Source organism: Saccoglossus kowalevskii, chromosome 21 (genome assembly GCF_978046115.1).
Source record: "Saccoglossus kowalevskii chromosome 21, keSacKowa6.1, whole genome shotgun sequence".
NCBI lineage: Eukaryota > Metazoa > Hemichordata > Enteropneusta > Harrimaniidae > Saccoglossus > Saccoglossus kowalevskii.
Genome location: NC_140661.1, coordinates 31,245,436 through 31,264,164, shown reverse-complemented (window position 1 = coordinate 31,264,164; position 18,729 = coordinate 31,245,436). Strand labels below are relative to the sequence as shown.

Here is an 18,729-nt window from a genome sequence, read left to right as displayed (position 1 = left end):
TTGGCCAAAATCCACAAAAATGTGTTTTCACTATTTGTCAGTCAATCATCAATTTTGGTAAATTGAAGATTGTTTATCACCTTCATGCTCCCACTACTATGGGGTAAAGGAAGGGGTTGATGATACCCTCGAGTGAAAACCACAAATCCTCCGTTTTGGCTAGTAGTCAACATTTTTTTAACCCAATTCCAAATAGCTAATGGGACAAAGATGTTACGGCTTGCCACTGTTTAACAGTTTACATTGTTTCATTCAATACTACAATTACCTTGCACAAATTGGATTTGAAGTGGTTAGAGTTGTACAGGCACAATGTGCAGGTTATAGCAAAAAAGACAGACAGCCAAATAAATACGTACGTTTGAACAGACAAGTGATTTTTTTAATTTAACAAGACACCCATAACTTCACACTGAGTACATGTAATCTACTTATGTTGCTGTCTTTACAGAAATGTACAAAACCGGTTTTATCCAGGAGTAATAATCGACACATGTCGTCATGTTTGATAGTAAACAATACTGCATCAACAATTTTGAATCAGAACTTAATTAAATAGTGTGAAATGATGTATAATCTAAACTTTGCTTGTAATCATTCACGGCATGTCGGAGACAAGAACATAATTCGTTATGACAATTATGTCTTGCACTCTTATAAATATGGTGTCAAGACTGCATTCACAGAGCAACTTCTTCTGCTGTTTCATGCTCATTTTGATTAATCTGAACCTGCAAGTAAAGATACAAATATGTTTGTCCCAATTGCTTGGTAAATTGAATAATTGTACACATTGTTGTCGCCAAAAATGGCAGGCTTAAGTTTATGTACCAGACAATATTGTTATGCTATTTGTAGCAAATTCAAATTAGTAAGTAACTTAATGTTTCTGTAATGTGTGTGTTGATAAAAGAAAGAGGCAAAAATAAAAAAAACCTACCTCAGATCCCAAATACTCTGACATTGTGTCACTAAGCACTTCAATTACTAGTATTAAAATTTGAAAAATTATTGTTAATAAACAGTGTTTATTTAGTTGTAATCAAAGAAACACAAGATAAATTAATTATGTGGCAATTAAACCAGTTTTATGAACATTAAAATAAAATAAGATTTCAGCATAATAATGCACACACTCATTGTCTACCATGCATAGTTACATGTGTGTGCAAACAGTTAATTACCTGGTAGACTCAGATAAACGCAGTAAACAGAACATTTGTGGTTCTGTGTAAAATCAACAATCGCTTTCCTTGCTATGTTGTCCATACCAAACAACCTAAAAAATATAACCATTAATGCAAAGTTTGATATCTTTGGTACAATGCTTATAACCATACACCTACTTTGCACAGATAATAATATTAAGCTAATTTTATTCATTGAAAAGTCTACATTGAATAATCTGTAAACTGATAAATCTAACACCTAAATGTAGTTTGAAGATGCAATACTTTAGAAAAATACCTACAAATCATTTGTTGCTTTATCCAGCAGATCCCATGTGGCTACAGCTATATCTGTCAGCTTTAATCCAACACCTGTAAGTGACAAAATGAATTGAAATAGGCAAAGTATGCACACCAATATTAAAGATTAGAATTTTCTGTCTGTCTGTCTGTCTGTCTGTCTGTCTGTCTGTATGTATGTAGGTTACAATTTTAAATCACACCTTAAATCAGTTGTCTGTTTCTCACTTAATTTATTTCCAATATACATTTGGACAGATGCATGTTATGTAATTAACATTGCAAGGAGAACAGCAGGACAAACAACATATAACTGCTGATGTTAACACATTTGTATTTATAAAAATGAAAATATAGTGGCATATTACTTACCTTGTAAATCAACTAACATCAACTTTCCATTGTATTTAGTATACGTCCAGTGAGCAAATGCAGACATTTTTTGAAATAAGTCACCATCATTATCAGGATGAACTCTACCATTATTATTGATATACTTCACAAAGTGACCAGGAATGTATTCTTCAATAGTATAGAAGGTGTCTTTCACTTTCACCAAATAACATGGTATTATACTTCAATGAATAAAAGCAAATTTAGTAGGGTACAACATACATAGAGGATCTCCAATGAGTGACCGTGTAATATCGGATTTATTAAACGAGTGTAGTAATTTTCATATGTTCCGAGCCTTTGGCGAGGAACATATGAAAATTACTACACGAGTTTAATAAATCCGATATTACACGGTCACGAATTTGAGATCCTATTTATCACATGTATTCTTTTTTGTTGTAATTCAAAGCCAAATGTTTCCACTGTCGTCGGCAGCCGAAATCGACAACGCAAACACTGGGCGCATTGATTCGGTCGAAAAGTAAAAGTGAAGAGTCATTGAAGAGACAAAAGCGATCAAAAAGAACTTTAATAAAGGTCCAAACACCAAACTAGTTGGAATACAAATAAACAAATTACATTATTTTTAACTTAAACACTTAAAACGAAAGCAGTAAAACCTATTAAATACATCAAAAAGCTGTAGGAACTACAAGTATTTATCGGGGGTTTCCCCGTCACTCCATGACGTCATTAACATGGTCCACGAGATCAAACATGGAAGTCAACGCTGCGTCGATTGAAAGTTATTATTTAGTTCTCATCTGATGACTGAGATGAATCAAACACATATATCCGACGTCTTTTCGGTGGAATTGTTGAACTATCATTGTTGGCAATGTTGTAATGTACGTGTACATTAAATACTCCGCCGGAAATGGGGCCTCCAAATATCGGTGTGGATTGTGAACTCAAGGTCGAGGCATGATGGCTGATATTGGTTGATGTCAACTGGGACGCGATGTTACGTTGTGGTTGAGGTTGCATAACAGAAGGTATTGATGTTTGGCACGGGTTTGATGTGCTATAGTTAGGGGTGGCTACTTGATTATTCAAAATGCCAGAAATTTCTCTGTGTTGGTTTTCTGATATAGTGCTGTAGGCATTGACGGACTGAATGTTACGATGACCGGAGATCTGCATTATTTGTGTTGGTGGCACAGTCACTTGGGGCTGAAAATCAATAAATACTAATTTTCAAAAAAAAAAAATCATCCGCTAAATATCATCCGTATATATAAATATACGTATAGCGGATGATTTTTTTTGTTGAAAAAAATCATCCGCTAAATATCATCCGTATATATAAATATACGTATAGCGGATGATTTTTGTTGTTGAAAATTAGTATTTATTGATTTTCAGCCCCCAAGTGACTGTGGTCGGTGGTATATTTTGGTCACTTAATTTCTGGATGAGATGCTTTCTGGCACTATGATTTGTGAGGCGTTTGTTTGGGGGTAAATTTGCTGCAGTTGCCATATTTTTCATCAGGGAACCTATTTTATTAATTCCGATAGGCTGGTGACGGAACCACTGCTCACCCGGTCTGGGCAGTCCGCGAGAATGCGTGGCGATGTAGTATGGGTCGTCACTATTTGTGTAACTAGCTGGTCGTAAACTGAGGTATTTTTTGAAAATAGCAACTGGACATCTTCTGGGATTCGCAGGGACGTCCCACATCTTTGGCTTCACTTTTCTGGTATCCCTTGGATTTTCTCCAGTCCGAGTTTTAGTTTGCCGTTCAGAGAACTCAAGATAATCACGACCGCTACTATCAGTACATAGGCTCACATCTCCCCAACACATGTTACGGTGCTCGGTATTACCCCTCAGACCAAAATGTACTGTGTTATAAAACCACATGGTATTTATTATGGCTTCAGGACTGTGGGACCCAAACTGTCCCGATTCCCACAGAATTTCGATTTCCTCATCTGTAGCCGCCTCAGCTGTTCGCGGTAGGTTGCCCTTACCATCTTTCTTTAATTTCTTCTGTTTTGCTTTTATTGTTTCCCGCACCTCATTAAACTCAATACTACTGATCAGTGAATACATGTATTTGTGTCGTTTCAGGTGACGTTCAAAGCTAGAAAGCATAGATCTTAAGGAAATAGGCTCGTAGTCATCACCACTTGGTTTACGGACACTGATAAAGAATTTGCATAGAATTGTTTCCAGTTCTTTTGGAGGGATTTCGTGGATTTCTCTAGCTTCTTTTATTTCTGGTGTCTTCAAAAATTGGCCCAGTAATCTCATATCATATAGAGTTTTCTTGGCTGTGTTTTTGTTTTGTTGACTTTCGATTGTTCTTCTGACATCGTCATCGGTGACTGGCACAAATCTACATGGTCGTGAAGGTCCGGCCTCGGCGCCGTCGCTGTCAGTGGTCTGTGCTGTCGCTTCACCCAAGGAAGCATTTTCTGTGACGAAAAGAAATGTTACATTTGTTATTATAAATATCAAAATAAATTCATGTTATGGAATCATTATATTTAGTACTCGCAGTATTGTGATGTATTTTTACCCAATGCATTATGCGATCATACAATACGCCGAGTGATCATGATCTCAGTTTATCAGTTCTGACGAAAGAAAAAAACGTAAACGTACCTTCACTTGGTCTTTCTTGCTCATCATTCATAAATTCTGTCACGTCTATATCAAAAGTATTGACTAAGTCGCCCATATGTATCATGATTTTGAACGTTCGATCAGCTGAAGGTTTGTTTACTTTGAGATGCAAATTTGTACGATTGACAGCAGACGAAACATTGTCATGCCCGAACTATTTTCGGGTTGGGAGAATTGAGACTGTGATTAATATCTTTAATATTTTGTTTATTTAACAGCGATAAAATCAGAGATTATATAGCATCTAAAAATCTAATAAGTATAATATGTAATAATTTCTACATAATTTGTCATTAAAATCTGCCTCATCATAAGTGTTGCATAATTCAGTACTAACTTTGCTGATTAGGTCAAAGGTGAAATTAGCTGTATTGGCCAATCACATCACAGACTTAAAGTGTGACGTCACTTTCAAAGTGTGTAATACCAAAAATATCACACGGGTGTTATTACACCGAAAGTGCATGATACATGTGATAAAAGATACTACTTTGAAATAGGATGTTTGTAGCTTAATTCTAGCTGGGGTTTACCCTAGCAACACTAATACATTGTATACATCAGTTATACTATATGCAGCAATATTAATATCTGTTGAACATTCAATTACATTATGAATATACTAGTGATGCTAAAACTAATCAATCTTTCCTGCCTCAGCATACCATGCTGCCTTATTAGATTCATAATTAATTTAGTTAATTATTATACAAATTAGCTAATCAACATATGCAGTTGAATTCCAAAGTTGTGTTAGACATGAACCTACATATTAAACACTATGCATGTACAAGTTTGAAACCATTTGAGCAAATATTTTTAAAATACTGTATGAGGCTCGATTTTATGTTTGAACATGAACATCTGCACAGACAGACTGAGTCAAAAACATAAGTTCCTGGTTTTTTTATTTGTTCAAACAAACTAACCTTGGCGTGTCACCATATTCCAATGGAGCAAGTTGTTTGAACATCTTGCATACCATGTTCCCCATCATCTGAGTCTGTACCTCCTGAAAATATTTAAAACAGTATGTATTGCTAGCAACAATCAGACCCTTGGGGGGGGGGGGACTGTACTTCAATGTTAAATTGTTGTTGTAGTACAACAATGATAAATATACAATACGTAACTAAACAATATTGCTTAGGTTTAACTTTTAAAATTAGGTGTAACTGTTTGCATGGTTAAATAAAATAACTATTGCAGCTAAACTCATGCTTGCTGGACATGTAATATTTTATCATATACATTAGAGATTATTTGAACTGTTTGACTTATTATTTATCTGGAAACATTGTACCTACTATAGTTACAATATTTATTAATTAATAAATAAACATAGATAGACATTATGATAAAATTGTACATGCAAATATAACAAATTATAATTAAAAACAAAAATGTTGTACTTAGCAATACAATAGTAGTTATATTCTTACACGTTTGGCCATTATAAATTTCACTTCCTGTAGTGTTTTTCCATGCTCTTTATAAAAATTATCGTACATCATGCTTATGCTGCCTGGCAAATGTTCTTTTAGAACATGACTGCCGCTCAGGGTTGGGCTGTGCACTATTTGGCAGTGGTAAGCTGCTCGCATGCCACCCTGTCCAATTAATTTTCCCTTTCTAAAATTAATCTTGCTGGGAGACTCGCTCCACAAACACTTCCCTGCACTGTTATATTCAAAAACCATTAATTCTCCCTCAATGATAGGGCCTGATAATATAGAATAACATTTTCAAGAAACAAATATTTTGATTTATGATCTATAACAAATATTTCAAATATGCCTTGTCATATTAGTTTTGACCTTGTATATAATCTTAACTATATCTATTTTGAATATTTTATATGTATTTTTATGTAAAACTTGTAAGCACATATGGTATATTACTCTTGGAAGGTTAGCTGTAAGTTTACTTACCAGACTCAAATGGCACACATGACTGGCTCTTTCCAAATGCTAGAAGAGTGGCAACACTTACTAAAAATAAATATTACATAATTATTAGCAGTTATTTTAATACTTGATACCAATTTTTACCTGTATTGAAGCAATGTTATGCACTTCAACATCTTAGTGCAACTCAAGACCAAACGCATAGTAGAAGTGCCATCCCCAAGTTAAAGATCATTACTCAAACATGTTCCAATAAAACTACAAAATACACACTATAGAGTTGTTACCAATATCACAAGAATATCTGCATTCACTTCCAACTGATTGGGTCACAAAAATATCAAATTAAATGAGTTTAACACCATGCCTGAAAACAAATGTCTACAAGTACATGAGTTGTGATAGTAAATCATGTCATTATTTTATTATCAATTTAAGAAAGATGTGCTTACTGGATGGAGAGGGCTCTACAGCATGGACCTGCAATAAATGTGATATTTTAAGGTTGAATACACATCTTAAAAACTACTTTATATATACTAAATAGTGTTATGATGAAAGATGATTAAACTGCATGGAAGCAAGAATAAATTATACTAAACCTACTATTGGTCTTGATATTTCTGCAGAACGAACCATTTTGGGCACTGACTTGACTGAAGCTGGCAAAGTATGAAAGAATTTAATTTTAAAAAAACAAACGTAGTTTAACTAAATAAGATTAACAGTAATTAAAAATCCAAGAACATGCATAATACAATAACAACTCTATTAATTCATAATTTCTCATTATTTATTAAAATAAAATCTGATTTGAGTTAATAAAATTTGATAACAATAATCAATGATAGAAAGTAGAATCTAATGAACAACTTCAAGTGAATATATCAGGAAGTACTTGCAATAATATCATAATATTATAGTAAAAGTTGAGATAAAGTAAGGAAGCTACTGAACTATGGACAGAATGTATAGATAAAATTGATTACTTACTTGATGTAGATGGAAATATGTCTCTCTGTAAAGTGATAAATATATTTATCTTATTAAATTTTGACAAAAAACTTGCAAAATGATAAAACGATTTAATACTGTAAAATATTTTTGCTTGCATTTTATTTTCGCAGAAGAAATGACTCAGTGACAAAAAAATCCAGCGAATATACCTTTTTTTCTATAGTTTACATTCAACTTGTCAAAAATCAGTGAAAATAAATTCCATACAAAACACTCGAAAAGTCTTTTCAGTGAAAATTTATTCCAGCTAAAATAAAGTATTTTACAGTATTAGTCGCCTATTCACATAGTTCATACCCACCAGACTCCGGTCAGTTAAAATGACTTAGGCATTATTCTGCGATACAGCCAACGGCGAAGAGAGAAATCTAGGTCAGGGGAAGCCTGAATATATAAAACATAATCAGTCAAAGCATGTCAGATATATGGCTCTAGAAGCCCAGTCGGCCATTTTGATTCTTATCTGAAAAAGAAAATGATGTGCATCAAGGTCCTATAATGCCCCATGTATATACCAAGTTTGAACAAAATCCATTTGTAAACAGCTGAGAAATGCTTGATTTTGATGATTTTTCAGTACAAAAATGGCTGCCATTCGGCCATCTTGAATCAGATCGTGAAACAAATTGATGTGCATATGTATAATATTATGTATGATGTATGTGTGAAGTTTGAATGTAATTGGTCCAGGCATGTCTAAGATACAGGTCTGGACGCACACATGGATGCATGCACAGAGGTCAATCTGAACAAGAACTAATAAAGGGTGTACCAGGACGATATTCCTTACTTACAACTACCACCTGGTTAAGACCAGTGACAAACGGTGTCTTATCATGCCATTGTCGTCCCCATAACAAAAGCAACTGTCCCACTAACGGCTGTGTCTGCTGGTCTGGTAGGCTGGTGTGTTCCACCTTTGAGACTTCAGATTACTGGAGACGCGACACAATGCGTTCCAGTGTGCTGGCCACAAACTCAAAAGTTAAGGGTCGCAGCTCTGCTCTCAGGGCATTGTAAATTGTTTCCGACTGAACTGCCGAAAGATTCCATGAATGTGGCCATCCACCTTTGTCCGTCACACCGAACCAAAATTCCTGGTACCAGGGTCGGGGGAAGGAACCAAGGTATTCGGTCGGGCTTGAGATTTGGCTCCAGACTCTGCTGGCTCCGGTATCAGACACCGCATCAATTTGGTAGTGCTTGGTCCAGCGGAAAGCATGAGATTGCCCCACTCTAGGACTTAGGCCTTTATTCCACGGCGGACCAACGTCTGTCCATCAACACTGTCCCACTAAGTGCAGCACTCGGCCGGACCAGGGGAGCCATGCAGTCAGCGTTGTTTTGGATCCTGCCGCCTGGATCCCGGAAGCGACAGCGTACATCGGGCCACTAGGATCGATGTTCTCTACATCACCTCCAAGGCGTGGCTCACAGAGTCGTTACAAAGAATAAACTCTGAGGGGCCACTCGAGGTTACACCCACTGAATCAGATATCGCCTAACCCCCTTCACTTTAAAAAAAAGTAAACAAGAGCGTGTTCGAGACACCTCTGATGGCCGGGCCAGTCCCCTCTATGAGCGTCTGCGGGTCCTCGAAGGGGGAGTGACCCGTAATAGAAGACAGGACTCAGGAAAAAATTCATTGTCACTGGTTCTGGCTGGCAGAGTGCAGGGGGTACCACCAGTATGTGCCCCACCTGCTTCCCGATGGGAACGATGGGAAGGTCAGGGCTGGGATCGGGGCAATCCCGGGAAGAAGAATAACGCTTCCTGGTGTGCTTCTTCCGGTTGGCCGAGCAACTGCAGTAGAGGCAACCGACTCCACCTGCATTTGCTCTACCCGACCTGCAAGGGACGCAATTTGTCCCGACAGGCCCACAGCCCGAATTCTCTGAGGCGAACCCGGCACCCTGCGACAGGGAGTCAACAGGGGGACCCGCAACAGGCCCTATAGGAGCAACACAGGGCATCACCTCACCGTTGCCGGCACGATCGGGCAAACCTCCGCCTGCAATAGGAGACTGTGAAGATGTTCTTGGATCAGATCTGATGGAGAGAAACCTTGAGTACACTGCTTTAAGGCTTTCTACTCGTTGACGCAGTACCGAGGTACCGTTAGATAAATGGGAGGACTTTCAACCATGCTAGCACTCCATTTACTCACGCTCACAGCCCCCCCCCCCCCCCTCCGAACTGAACGCGCGGCTACCTCAAGCCCGAACAACGCGATCGGTCTCTGCAACACGCACACGGCCCTGAAAAACATCCCAGACCTCGAATCCCAGTTAGCGCACACGTTCTCGTGGCAACACCCAGAACCCCGAACGCATCCCAAGCCCAGATGATGTTTACTATGGGGGTTACCAACCCGGGAGCTAATCGGTTCTGGGTCGACAACCTTGGAGGTGAGAAGATCTACGGACTGCTCCCTTTCTTCCTGTCCATTTTGAAAACCACACTAGTATAATAAACAAGGCAAGCATAAGAGGAACGGATTACAGTTAAAAGCTGACACAAAGAGACCCGACAACGTGGCAGAATGCAGTGCACACAAAAAAAAAGACACGTGCCCCAAAATAAGAAAACCTTATCCTACCAGCCACTATGTCTACTCTTACCAACGGTTCACAGCTTCTTCAAAAAACTTGCACTGAATTGCACTGTTTTTGCTCTTGGTGTGGAGAAAAACAGAAGTGATCCTGAGACAAGATGGTGCAGGCTTCTTTGCCTGGGTCACGTGTTGCATGATGTGGAAGAAAATCTATGAGGTCATGGGACCTAGATTTCTCACTCCATCATTGGCTGAATTGCAGATTAATGCCTACAGTTCAAAATAGTCATTTTGACTGGCCGGAGTCTATGGTGGGTAATTGAACGTAGTGAATTTTATATTTGCCTATGGTAAAGGATTATCAGATTGTGTTCAACTAGCTTCCATAAATTATGAGTGTCTGTACATTTTCATGGAATTGCTAGATAAAGCTTGGCAATGAAACAGTTTCTCACCATATGACCAGAGCTGACAGTTTCAGCAAGATGCTTTAGTTGACTTGAGGCTGAGTAAGATAACAGTGTGACAGTAAGTGTAAGAGTAAACACATGCATGTATTCATTCATTTCAATTCAAAAGCAGATTAAATTAGTTTTGCCTCAGATTACAAGTGTAAAATTGTCTACTTGCCTTTGATGGATGGACACTTGCTAGATTTGGTACTTGATTTGATACTAAAATTCACAGAATATGATAGACCCATCACGTAATATAATTTACTTACCACCAAAGGAAGAAGCACCACTGCTGCTAGACTTCTGTGCTAAATCTACAAAAGGATTCCTTAAAAAAAACAAAAAACGTTCTTGAAATAAATTTACAATTTTAGCCATTTTTTATTAATATTTCCGATCCATTTACAAAGTTATCTACATGTTCAACATTAATTTATGAATAATGATAAAAATATAATCATATGTTAAACCTAACAGTAAAAATTAATTCAATCTGTTTGAATTTTAGATCTGGTAAAATTCACCCAGAAAATTTATTCAAATAGGAAATAATTTAAAAACAATATCAATTTTACCTACAATGAACAAAACGTTTTTTTTAACTAGAGTTGGCAGAGCTATCTCAACAGTGGAAATTCAGACAGGTTATATACTAGTACTTGTGGACTTGAAGGGCAACGAATGATTCAAAGTATAAAGAATAGGAGAACATAAAGTTGAAATACTTATATATTCAAACAATTATACTACATTCTGTAAAATAAGTTTCGCTATAACCATACTGACATGTAAAACATTTCAAGATCAATTGTTTGACTAAAACCTGTTGTTTTTAGAACAAACAATTTAAGTGCCAAATCTTGATTTGCCGAAAAATGAAAAAAAAAATAATAACCCAAATCGCAAAAATACAGTTTTGCAAATACACACAAAATTTTATTTTTTTGTTTGCTGTGAAATTAGGTGGTATTAACTTAAAGTTATGAGTGAAGCTTATCTTTTCAGTCACTACACATGAAGCTATAAACATACTGAAATAATTACCTTAAGCTGCTTTGTTCATCCAGAATTTCAGACTCCTGAAAATATAAAACATACCAGCAAGGTTGGAGAATACTCAGCGCCATGTGGGTTATATCATGTGAACAATATGAGGCATGAATGTGTACTATACATTTTGTATGAAAATAACTGTAAAACATCACTCATAGGATTACAATGAGAAAGAAAAGATTTACAGTATCAAAAAACAATGGTGTTCCATAATTCCTTAGGGATTGACAGATTCTAATTTTAATGTAATGCTTTACTATTGGAATTGTATCTGATTTAAATAGCAACTGGCAGATAAAGAACAATTCTGTCAATTAAGCTTAGCTTGAGAATCAATGAACATTTACTCATATGAATTTGAAACTAACATCACGTTTCTCTTGACTCATATGAATTTGAAACTAACATCACGTTTCTCTTGACTCATATGAATTTGAAACTAACATCACGTTTCTCTTGACTCATATGAATGTGTATACCTACTGGATAATAAAAGCAATATGAAGTTCTATTCTGAATATGAGAATCTTCTTTGAATTCCGGCCCACTTGGCCCACCAAGAACTTTGCATTTATCTTTATGTGCTTCCGGAACGGAAAAAAAGTCCATACAGGCTTCAAAAATATTTTCTAAAGTCAAAGTCCTGTCAAAAGGTATCTACAAGTAACCAAAAAAAAAATTGTACATTTCAATATGAGATGCCAAGACAAGTTGATCTTACTGTAAAATAGTTTCATGCTGTCTTAGTAGAATGACTTCCTCGAAATAAAGTTTATACAGTTCAGTATGTGATGTGATATGAGCTATTCTACATGGTGCCTTTGAGATATCAGACCTTATTCTCCTTTCTATAGATCGTTTTGGCCGAACACTGAGAGTATCACTGCCACCACACACCGCTATTTTGTGGTGAAACGCCACCAGACTTTTACTACGCACATTTTTGGGGTGTTTTGTTATCAGAGGGCTCTCGTTTTGATTTCTTTATACTGGTAAGTTTTAAAATATGTTATCGTAGCTGATAATAATTTTGTTGTGAACGCACTGGAAATGGTGAAATAGTTATAATTTACTCAAAACTCGTCCTATTGTCACTCCGTTTGTGCCACGGAAAGTAAAAAATTAACTTCTCAGCCAATCTCATAAAGATCAACCAAAATCATCAAATATGATGCATTCATTTCATATTTTAGATTAAAATTTTCAAGTAAGATAGGATGCAGTTTTCTCATACAATATTGTAAATTAATGCATGCTGTAACTAATGAAGAAACATTGACAGAAGTATAATAAATCTAAATTACTCTTACCAATTGTTTAAGGGTTTCATCTTTTCGAAACCTTTTTCCATTTCCGGTACTTACAAGCTTAGTAACAGTAAGTAACTGAAACAAGAAAAAAATGGTGGTATAAAGTGAATAGGGAACAACATGTTATGACCTGCACATACATGGTACACAAATTTACGTCAGATAAGTATTTACAAGAGTTGAATGCAATCACTCAAAATGTGTCAAAAATTAAAGGCAAATGTAATCAAAGGAAGCTTTGAAAAAACTCCTGAGAGTATTGGAGGCATATTGTTCATAAGTAGAAACAGGGAATATTTTTTAAATTTATAAAAAATAATCTTTTAAACATAAAATGTTATCAACTAATTTACCTCTAATCTTTGATATGCCAATTTGAGAGCAATGAGATTATTAGAACACAGAGAATAATATGATTGTACATCTGCTGTTTATCCCACAGCACTTATGCACCAAGATTAATTTAAATATAATAAATAGTTTCTTGAGATATCAAACATTTTCTTCTCATACATGTGTATACTTTTCCTTTCATCTAAGATATATGAGCAGTACAAGGTAAACATACTCACTTGTGGACATCTTGCCCCTTTTGTTACTTTTTTCATCTCTTTTCTTCTAAGTTCTCTTTGTTTCTCTCTCACTTTCTCCCAGGAATCTATTTTAAAGTTTGAAACATAAACAACATAAACAATATTTAATATGATCTTGATTGATATCATGAATTGATATCGTACAATATAGTTTAATCAGATTTGCGCCTTACAGGGTAATTCTGGTAGGGCCAGTCAATTCCGAATTAATAAAGAAAAATCAAAAACATGAAATAAACAAGTACTGACAATGCACAGCCTCCATGTCATTCTTAATATTAGTTGATCTCAATATTCATCATCTATATGTCAGTTTTAATGCATTATTATGGGAAGTGCTTAGACTGACAAAATTTTGTGATTATATCAAACATATACAGATAGGCAAACTAGCATGGATAACATAAAAAAAAAATAATTGCCAGTCACCTATTTTAGTCCAAATCTAAAAAGTAATACGACGTGCACCTGCAATATGCATGATCCTGATACAAAATTAAAGAAAAATGTTTTAGGATTTAAGACAAAATGCTGCTCAAATTGATCAATCACAAAATAACACATCCTACAGTATTATCTGTGTGCAAACTCTCAATTGAAACTAGCAATATATTAGCGAGGAATCAGCAAACGCATAAATAAAACTAAAATGGCCACCAGTTGGCCATTTTTGTTTGAACCTTAAAAAAACATTTGTCTGAAAAATGGTTTTGGAGAAATGACATAGACAGATGGAACCAAAATTAATAGTCCCATATTTTATCCAAAACAAGAACAGTCAATCGTGTTTTTCAAGTTTCCAATACATACAGAAAGTAACTGAACATATTGGAAAGAATTGTTTTCATTCTAAATTACTGGTGCTAAACTTACCTGACCTCCTGCTCATTTTTTTATGAATAATAAGTGATCCTATAAGAACACAAAATGGGAATAATTTTACAAAACTAAATAATGTAGAGCAGAGCATTTGAAAATTATATTTACATTCACTGTTACATTGCACCCTGTCGTGGCATACAGTGAGTGGTTAGCCTAGCAACATTACATTGCATAATATGGAGTGTGGAAAGAGTTTCATTTGCAGCCCTACCTCTAACCCAAACCCAAAATTTAATGATCACCTTTAGCCTACCAGTCAATTTTACATTCAACTACAGGCGTTTTTCAGAGGAACATTAAATTGATAGGGGTGGGTGCAAATAGAACTCTTTCCGCCGATTTACAAGGATTTCATAGCTACATGTACTGAACGTACTAAGTTTCTTTTCAAAACTTATGCTGAGATGGAATACTCCCACCCTGTTTTCAGATATGCTCAAACAGTAACTGATAATTACTGCCTGCCAAATTCAAGTTATTGGGCATCTAAATACTAGTAGTGTGGATGTTGGGCCGGGCGGGGGGGGGGGGGGTACTTGCAAAAAAATACTGACAGGGGTGTGTAGCTGGTTGTTTGAAACCCCTACCTCTTATCAGACAGAAATAAACTCGAATTGCCTACCCCTTTTCAGACAAACTGTGGATATTTGACACCCCTTTCCAGACAGTAAGCATAAATGGTACCAAGGGAAAAGCAGGTGGACTCCCGGAGAGGACTTTGACGATCGAAATGAAGTTAAAGAAAGAAAAAATCAGCTCTATCCATTGTTGGATCACTCAACTCTAGAGACAGTCTTTGGAAAATATGGACCCCTTTTTCGACAGAAATAATGAAAAAAGGATACCCGTTTTCAGACAGACAGGGTAAAATAAAATACCCCTTTTAAAGACAGAAATGGTGAATTTGGGACCACTTTTGGCGGCATATATACATATAGCACTTCAATGTGAGTACACCCCCCCCCCCGGGACGTTGGGTCATACTAGTAGTGTAAATAAGAACCGACTACCACACTCGTACCGGTAGTATGTGCTAAATGCAAGTGGTCTGAGAAATAACATGATGCGATTCGTTTCATCGCCGTCCCTTGACATCAACACGGGTATGAGAACGCTATCTAGGAATCGCGTGTCTAAGCTATACATTATTAGGACAATTTACGCACATACTTACCGCTAAGATGCGATTCAGTCATCCACAAAACAAACACCACGTTATATAGACAATGGCGAACGTAGTAAATGATTGGTCATCATGAATCACGTGACAAATGTCAAAGGGTAGGGCAAAGGTCAAAAAAAGTAAAAGTAAAATGAAATCCGATTTCAAATTGAAATTGAAAGTGATATTAAAAAAAAAATACAATTTAAAACCCAAATTAACTATGGGAAATTTTTTCTATGAATAATACTCAATAAAACCGTCAAATTTATGAACAAAATGGAGATGTAAAATAAGGAAAAAATGAGCACCAAAAACAAAAATACATATATACCTTGGGTTCAAAGGTCATCGTTCTAGTCATCGTGTTCGTCGTGTAAAAGGGCAAATAAATGTAATTAATAAACAATTTTGAATTGTAAATTCAAGTAAAAATTAAATCGAATGTTAATCCCCAAAAATGGAAGTTAAATCGAAAACGAAACTTAAAATAAAAACAAAGTAAAAGCAAAATCTAAAACGAAATTCAAAGTGAAAATGAAATCTAAAACGAAATTAAAAATGAAAACGAAATTTAAAATGAAATCTAAAACGAAATTTAAAATGAAAACGAAATATAAAAGGAAATTTAAAACGAAATTCAAAATGAAACCGAAAATGTAAGTTAAAATACAAACAAAAGTGAAATGTAAAACGAATTTCAAAATGAATTCGAAAATCAACTTTAAAATCAAAGTCAAATCAAAAACGAAATTTAAAATAAAAAGAAAATTAAAATTAAAATCAAAATCAAAAGTAAAATTTAAAACGAAATTCATAATGAAAACGAAATTCAAAATAAAAGTGAAATAGAAAATAAAATTTCAAAATGAAAACGAATATTAAAATCAAAGTCAAATCGAAAACAAAATTTAAAATAAAAATAAAATTAAAATCGAAATCAAAAGTTTAATCTAAAACGAAATTCATAATGAAAACGAAATTTTAAATAAAAGTGAAATTGAAGCTTAATTATTGAAAACCATGTTATGAGCCACCTCGGTTGCCGTACTCCACCCCTGTTTGTTTCACAAATTAGTCATTTGCATATGAATGTGTCAGACACAAGGTCACACATAGCTGTGGGTCCACAGCTCTGCTAGCTGTGGGTCCATAGCTCTGCTTGTGTCGATCTGATGTTATAATAAACGTACTTGAAATTTGTATGGTATTGTCGACAAAGTAGAGCTATGGTGACAGCCATAGAGTACCGTCCATGTTGACGCCGCAATGAAACCATTGAGCAAATAAACGATTAAAAATCATGCAATGTCTTGTGAAAAACGACTCCAAACTAAGGTCGATAGATTGTACATTTATTAAATACTCACCACAGCAAGGATTGAAACTTAATAATTTCAAATAAAGCCCATTCACCCGAGTATTCTTGGACGGTCATGCTAAAACACAGCTTGTCGCCATCTCACACTCACTGGTCGAGGTCGGTATCACATGATCAATATGACGTCACGTTGTTGTCATAACGTAATGCGGTTAGGGATTCCCCAAGAATACTTGCGTAAGAAAGGAGTCCTTTCATGTTAGACTTGTCGGTACACCTGATAAACTACACGTAATGGCAACATTAAATGATATAGTTTGTTCTTGGGAGAACACATTCAATCGCATAAAACGTTCTCACAATCTGCATTATCATCTGAAACCCGAGCAAATTGATGTCATTATTCATATTTTGCGAAATGAAAATTGCTTTCCTGTGCTACCAACTGGATTTGGGAAAAGTATCTGTTACATGCTCCCACCAGTTTTGTTAAATGAAACAATCAGTGATAAACGGCATTACGAAGCCTAATGTACGACCAGGTGCGTAGTTGCAATGCTATGGACATTAAGTCATGCTGCATCACAAGGAAGAAAGATATGGATACAGAAACTATTGAAGGTACGTGAAATTTGTAATTGTCTCAAATTAATATTTTCTCAATGTTTTATCGAGATAGTAAAATTATCGAAACATTAATAACTAGATTGGCCCCCTAGTTACTGAGACTGTATTTTGTATCATAGGTATAAAGAAAGGACTGTTTACACTTTTATTTATGTCGCCCGAAGCATTGTTGTTTATTGACTCATGGAGGCCAATTTTGCTTCAATCCAAAATCTAAGGAGATGGAGTTTGTCTCATAGCCATAGATGAATGTCATGTCCTAGAATTATGGTAAGTACTTCCGAAGTGAAGTCTCCACAACTATATATTTAATTAATATATAATTATTGTTGTCGTTGTATTAACCATTATACGTATATAAGATAATCGTCTCAATTTCGTTTCAATGTTGGACTTTACCTACGTATTTTCTAATATCGTGTAATTAAAGATGTGTGATATTATTACCTATTTCGCAATCTGACTGATTTACACAGTTAATTGTTAAATTAATTATCGAATTATTTAGGCCTAACATTAGTCTCTACTACGAGTTTGGCTCATTGTCCATTACTGAAGAGATGGCTTGGTTTCTAAGGAAACTCAAAAGTGACGGCATCAAAACACGGAAAACCATCATTTATGTCAGGTATATCATTTTTATACATATGTATAATAACAAAAAACAGGTAGTTGAACGTTTAAATGTAGATCTAATGTATAATATAATATAATAACAATTTAGTAAATAACTGACTTTTCGACTTTTCCTTTGCAGAACCATCACTCAGTGTGGCAAGGTATTTGCTAATTTTATGGCCTACCTGGGAAATGCTGCTTATGGAGATGGAAACAAAGTTATACAAAACCGAATTGTGGTAGTTTACCACGGGGCATTGGCCAGCACAGACCAGGAGAGAGTTGTTTCACGTTTCTCGCAGGATAATGTTTTAAGATGTATAATTTGCACTGTGGCGTTTGGGATGAGGGTGAACATCCCAGATTTAAATATAGTTATTCATTGGGGATGTAGTAACAGCATAGTTGAAAACAGAGGGAGTAACTAGGTCGTGCTGGGCGAAATGGTGATCCAGCGGAGGCACATTTATTTCCGCTGCCAAGAACGGTTTTACACGTTGAAGATGATATGAAATCACTCTGTGAACAACTTAAACATTCAAACATTCCATGTCTACGAGTCCACATTTTGGAACACCTCACTATTAAAGGAATGAATCCCCATATAATTGACGAGATAAAACATCGCAAGTCATGTGATATGAAATGTGAGTGTTGTGTTTGCCTCAATTGTAAGTGTCGCACAGCTTGTAAGCTTAAATGTCCATGTCGGGTCAATTAAACTCGCAGAG

The 18,729-nt window shown here is 35.6% G+C and overlaps 3 protein-coding genes and 1 long non-coding RNA gene across 4 annotated transcripts; 1 reads left to right on the top strand and 3 right to left on the bottom strand.

Annotated features, from left to right (window-relative positions):
- Positions 1–356: 356 nt before the first annotated feature.
- On the bottom strand, positions 357–1,974 carry LOC144352200 (alpha-protein kinase vwkA-like). The gene is made up of 5 exons (XM_078009361.2): positions 1,842–1,974; positions 1,472–1,541; positions 1,185–1,279; positions 941–987; positions 357–731 (listed from the first exon to the last, which is right to left on the bottom strand). Exons 1-5 carry the CDS (start codon positions 1,906–1,908, stop codon positions 681–683), a joined length of 330 nt encoding a protein of 109 aa, XP_077865487.1. The 5' UTR covers positions 1,909–1,974; the 3' UTR covers positions 357–680.
- On the bottom strand, positions 1,905–15,540 carry LOC146729856 (uncharacterized). The gene is made up of 14 exons (XM_085495425.1): positions 15,445–15,540; positions 14,262–14,300; positions 13,368–13,453; positions 12,796–12,870; positions 11,969–12,142; positions 11,477–11,511; positions 10,702–10,760; positions 10,433–10,482; positions 7,400–7,424; positions 7,013–7,068; positions 6,859–6,886; positions 6,431–6,490; positions 5,429–5,511; positions 1,905–2,044 (listed from the first exon to the last, which is right to left on the bottom strand). Exons 1-13 carry the CDS (start codon positions 15,464–15,466, stop codon positions 5,438–5,440), a joined length of 783 nt encoding a protein of 260 aa, XP_085351551.1. The 5' UTR covers positions 15,467–15,540; the 3' UTR covers positions 1,905–2,044; positions 5,429–5,437.
- On the top strand, positions 2,637–4,363 carry LOC146729858 (uncharacterized). The gene is made up of 2 exons (XR_014928104.1): positions 2,637–2,860; positions 3,942–4,363. It is a non-coding gene; the product is annotated as an uncharacterized LOC146729858 (long non-coding RNA).
- On the bottom strand, positions 3,208–5,414 carry LOC146729857 (uncharacterized protein KIAA1958-like). The gene is made up of 2 exons (XM_085495424.1): positions 4,479–5,414; positions 3,208–4,288 (listed from the first exon to the last, which is right to left on the bottom strand). The coding sequence occupies exons 1-2, from the start codon at positions 4,561–4,563 to the stop codon at positions 3,210–3,212; spliced, it is 1,164 nt and encodes a 387-aa protein (XP_085351550.1). The 5' UTR covers positions 4,564–5,414; the 3' UTR covers positions 3,208–3,209.
- Positions 15,541–18,729: the final 3,189 nt, after the last annotated feature.

What these genes read in the sequence shown, in the direction of transcription:
- LOC146729856 (XM_085495425.1), bottom strand. Translation starts at nt 15,466, where the DNA reads ATGACTGAATCGCATCTTAGCG. An exon ending in ATGAAACCCTTAAACAATTG is followed by an intron (nt 12,143 to 12,795) that starts GTAAGAGTAATT and finishes GGTTACTTGTAG; the next exon opens with ATACCTTTTGACAGGACTTT. An exon ending in CTGTCAGCTCTGGTCATATG is followed by an intron (nt 7,425 to 10,432) that starts GTGAGAAACTGT and finishes ATCACTTTACAG; the next exon opens with AGAGACATATTTCCATCTAC.
- LOC146729857 (XM_085495424.1), bottom strand. Translation starts at nt 4,563, where the DNA reads ATGATACATATGGGCGACTTAGTCAATACTTTTGATATAGACGTGACA. An exon ending in GCAAGAAAGACCAAGTGAAG is followed by an intron (nt 4,289 to 4,478) that starts GTACGTTTACGT and finishes TTTTCGTCACAG; the next exon opens with AAAATGCTTCCTTGGGTGAA.
- LOC144352200 (XM_078009361.2), bottom strand. Translation starts at nt 1,908, where the DNA reads ATGTCTGCATTTGCTCACTGGACGTATACTAAATACAATGGAAAGTTG. An exon ending in GATAAAGCAACAAATGATTT is followed by an intron (nt 1,280 to 1,471) that starts GTAGGTATTTTT and finishes TATATTTTTTAG; the next exon opens with GTTGTTTGGTATGGACAACA. An exon ending in CGTTTATCTGAGTCTACCAG is followed by an intron (nt 988 to 1,184) that starts GTAATTAACTGT and finishes TTTTAATACTAG; the next exon opens with TAATTGAAGTGCTTAGTGAC.